The following is a 2,931-nucleotide window of genomic DNA, read 5'->3' on the forward strand; positions in this document are numbered from 1 at the left end:
AAGGAGGTTTGTCTGTTGTCTGAGGAGTGAAGCCTTTACGCATACCGCAACCTAAAATAATTTGTTTGATTTTTTTAGTGTTTTCTTCGCTTGTCTGTTGGTGTACAGGCAGACAGTGGATTTATAGAAGAAGAAGAGGCTCTAAAGAAATACCCAGACCTCCTCTCCTACACCTGAAGCAGAACCACGCCAGCAGCAGCAGCTGCAGCAGCACCACCAGCTGAAGCAGCAGCAGCAGCTGCTGCAGCAGAAACAGCAGTAGCTGCTGCAGCAGCAGGTGCTGCTGCAGCTTGAGAACTAGGCAGTGGGGGTCTTTATACAAATTCAACAAAATAAAGTGCGTGGTCCATGCCTCTGTCTTCTTCAGTGGCTGCTGCTGCTGCTGCTTCTGTCGTTGCTGCAGCTGCTGCTGCTGTCGCTGTTGCAGCTACTTCTGCTGTTGCTGCAGCTGCTGCTGCTGTCACCGCTGCCTCCGCTGTCAGTGCTGCCTCCGCTGCTGTTACTGCAGCCGCTGCTGCTGCTGCTGCCGCCGCTGTTGCTGCTGCTGCTGCTGCTGCTGTTTGGAGGTAGTACGCTGACGAGGAGGCAGCGGGTGCGGGGGCGTCTTCCCTTGACGAAGAGTCTCAGAACATCTCCCACTTTTGCTGTTCAAACAAAACACAAAAATGAAGATTGAGTTTGTTTGCATGCGCTGATATAGCTGCGTGCGAGGCTGATAAGTTAGGCCTTTGGGCTTAGGGTTTAGGGTTTAGGGTTTAGGGTGTGAGATGTTGGGCCGAGGCTGCTCTTTATGTTTTTTGTGTTTATTGTCGTTTGCTTTCCCATACACAAAGTCAAAGAATAAAGAGGTAATTAAAAATATTAAAATATTAATAAATAAATAATAACAAGCAGCGGAGCCTCGGTGTTTATTTCATATGGCTGTGTGCAGCTGTTGTTTTTATTTATTTATTTATTTATTTATCTATTTATTTATTTATTTATTTATTTATTTATTATTTCTTTTTTTTCTTTCTGCTTTGGCTTTGTTTGATTTTGCATTTGCGGGTGTCTTCACTAGTAGAAAGAGATTAATTAAATAATATATTTATGATTGTTAGTAATTCATTATTCATTTATTTCAAGCAATTACTTAATTAATTAATTAATTAATTATTTATTTATTTTATCTTTATGTTGGTTATTAATTAATTATTTATTTAATAACAATCACAAATAAAAACGATGTCTGTTTGCATTTTTAGTAGGGGTATTATTGTTATTGATGTTTTTTGTATTTATATATTATTATATTACTATTATTATTATTATCATTATATTATTATTATTATTATTATTATTATTGTTATTATCATATACAGTCTATTATTGTTATTATCATATATAATCAGTTTTATTAGTATTCTTATGAGCGTTATTATCATATATATTATTTTTATTTATTATTTATCTATTACTACGGGTAAGTTATTAAAATAATACTTATTTACTAATAAATATAGTTAATAAATTTATTAGCTATATATGATTAGTAGCTGTGAATAATAATAATGTTTATGCATTGTTATTACTATTAATATGTATTTATATATATTGCTTATATGCACAAACAATAATAATATATCTACATGATTATTATGTATATATATATATATATATTATAAACAATAATAGAGTATCTACATGATTATTATATTCTTATTAATAGAGAAGCATATTATTTATATATAATATGTGCACCACAGTAAAAAAAACAAACAAAACACTAAACAAACCTACGCTGTCTCTTTAAAACAGCAGCGGCCTCTGTGCTGTCTGCAAGCGCAACAATACGGGGATCGCCTAAGTTAACCTTCAGCAGCAACGATCCCGATCCCGATCCCGACCCCACAGCGGCCACAAGCCCTTCAATTTCGCTCCCAGGGGCCGTCGATACGGGCGGCAGACTCTGCATACACCCCAGCAGTAGCAGCTGCTGCTGCAGCTGATGTTAATACTTGCACATCCCCCGAAACCATCGCTGCTGCATGCAGCAGCAGCAGCAGCAAGAGCAGCAGCAACAGCAGCAGCTCCTGCTTCATGCAGAGCCATGCAGAGGAATGTGAATGGAAGCAAAATGTGTCATAGGGCATTCATAGCTCACACGTTCTCCTGCTGCTGCTGCTGTTGCTGCTGCTGCTGCTGCAGAAGATGCAGCATCAGGCAATGCCTGCATGCAGCTTGGGGCTTTATAAAGTGGGCGGTTTAATCGACAATAAGCGACGCTGCATGCACTCTGCTGCAGCCACTCTCGCTGCCCTTCTACAGCTGCAAATAAAACAACAGCAAACTGCATGCAGACAACAAAATGCATGCAAGCAAAACAACAACAAAATGCATGCAAGCAAAGTTCACGCAGACAACAACCCAATGAGGAAAAAGATGTTTAAAGACATCCAACTGAAAAGCAAATGCAATAAAAGACGCGCAACGGACGCCCCCAAACAATATAATATAAATAAAAGTATATATATATATAAGTGCAAATGTATAAGTATATATGTAAATATACATATACAATATGCATATTTATAATATCGATATTATGCAGGGACCTACACAAAGAGAGTCGGAGTGCGCGGCTGGCTGCAGGCAAATGCAAAACATCGAAGATTGCATACTGCAGCAACACCTAAACGCATGCAGCAGCAAACGGGATTGAAGCAGCAAGAAACCCTCAACCCTAAACCCTAAACCCCAAACCCTAAACCCTAAACCCTAAACCCTAAACCCTAACTCCGCACCGGGTTGATGGGCCGCGACATCCACAGTTGCGGCCGTCGCTGAAGAAGGTCCGCCACTTTTTCCTTTAAAGGATTGCTGCAAAACATTGCAATACTCTGCATGAGCAGCTTGCATGCATGCACTGCACGTATATATATATATATATAT

General features: G+C 39.2%; 1 protein-coding gene across 1 annotated transcript in view; it reads right to left on the reverse strand.

The window, feature by feature from the left end:
- EAH_00058250 (hypothetical protein) overlaps window positions 1-2,870 on the reverse strand; it is a gene marked incomplete at both ends in the record, with an annotated part of 3,210 nt that extends 340 nt beyond the window's left edge. Inside the window, 4 exons of the mRNA XM_013397307.1 lie at window positions 154-173; window positions 465-644; window positions 1,780-1,948; window positions 2,784-2,870. Coding sequence (XP_013252761.1) covers window positions 154-173; window positions 465-644; window positions 1,780-1,948; window positions 2,784-2,870 — 456 coding nt within the window. The remainder of the gene's footprint in view (window positions 1-153; window positions 174-464; window positions 645-1,779; window positions 1,949-2,783) is intronic.
- Between the last annotated feature and the right edge of the window lie 61 nt (window positions 2,871-2,931).

This window comes from Eimeria acervulina, genomic scaffold (assembly GCF_000499425.1).
Source record: "Eimeria acervulina Houghton genomic scaffold, Eah_scaff1304, whole genome shotgun sequence".
NCBI lineage: Eukaryota > Apicomplexa > Conoidasida > Eucoccidiorida > Eimeriidae > Eimeria > Eimeria acervulina.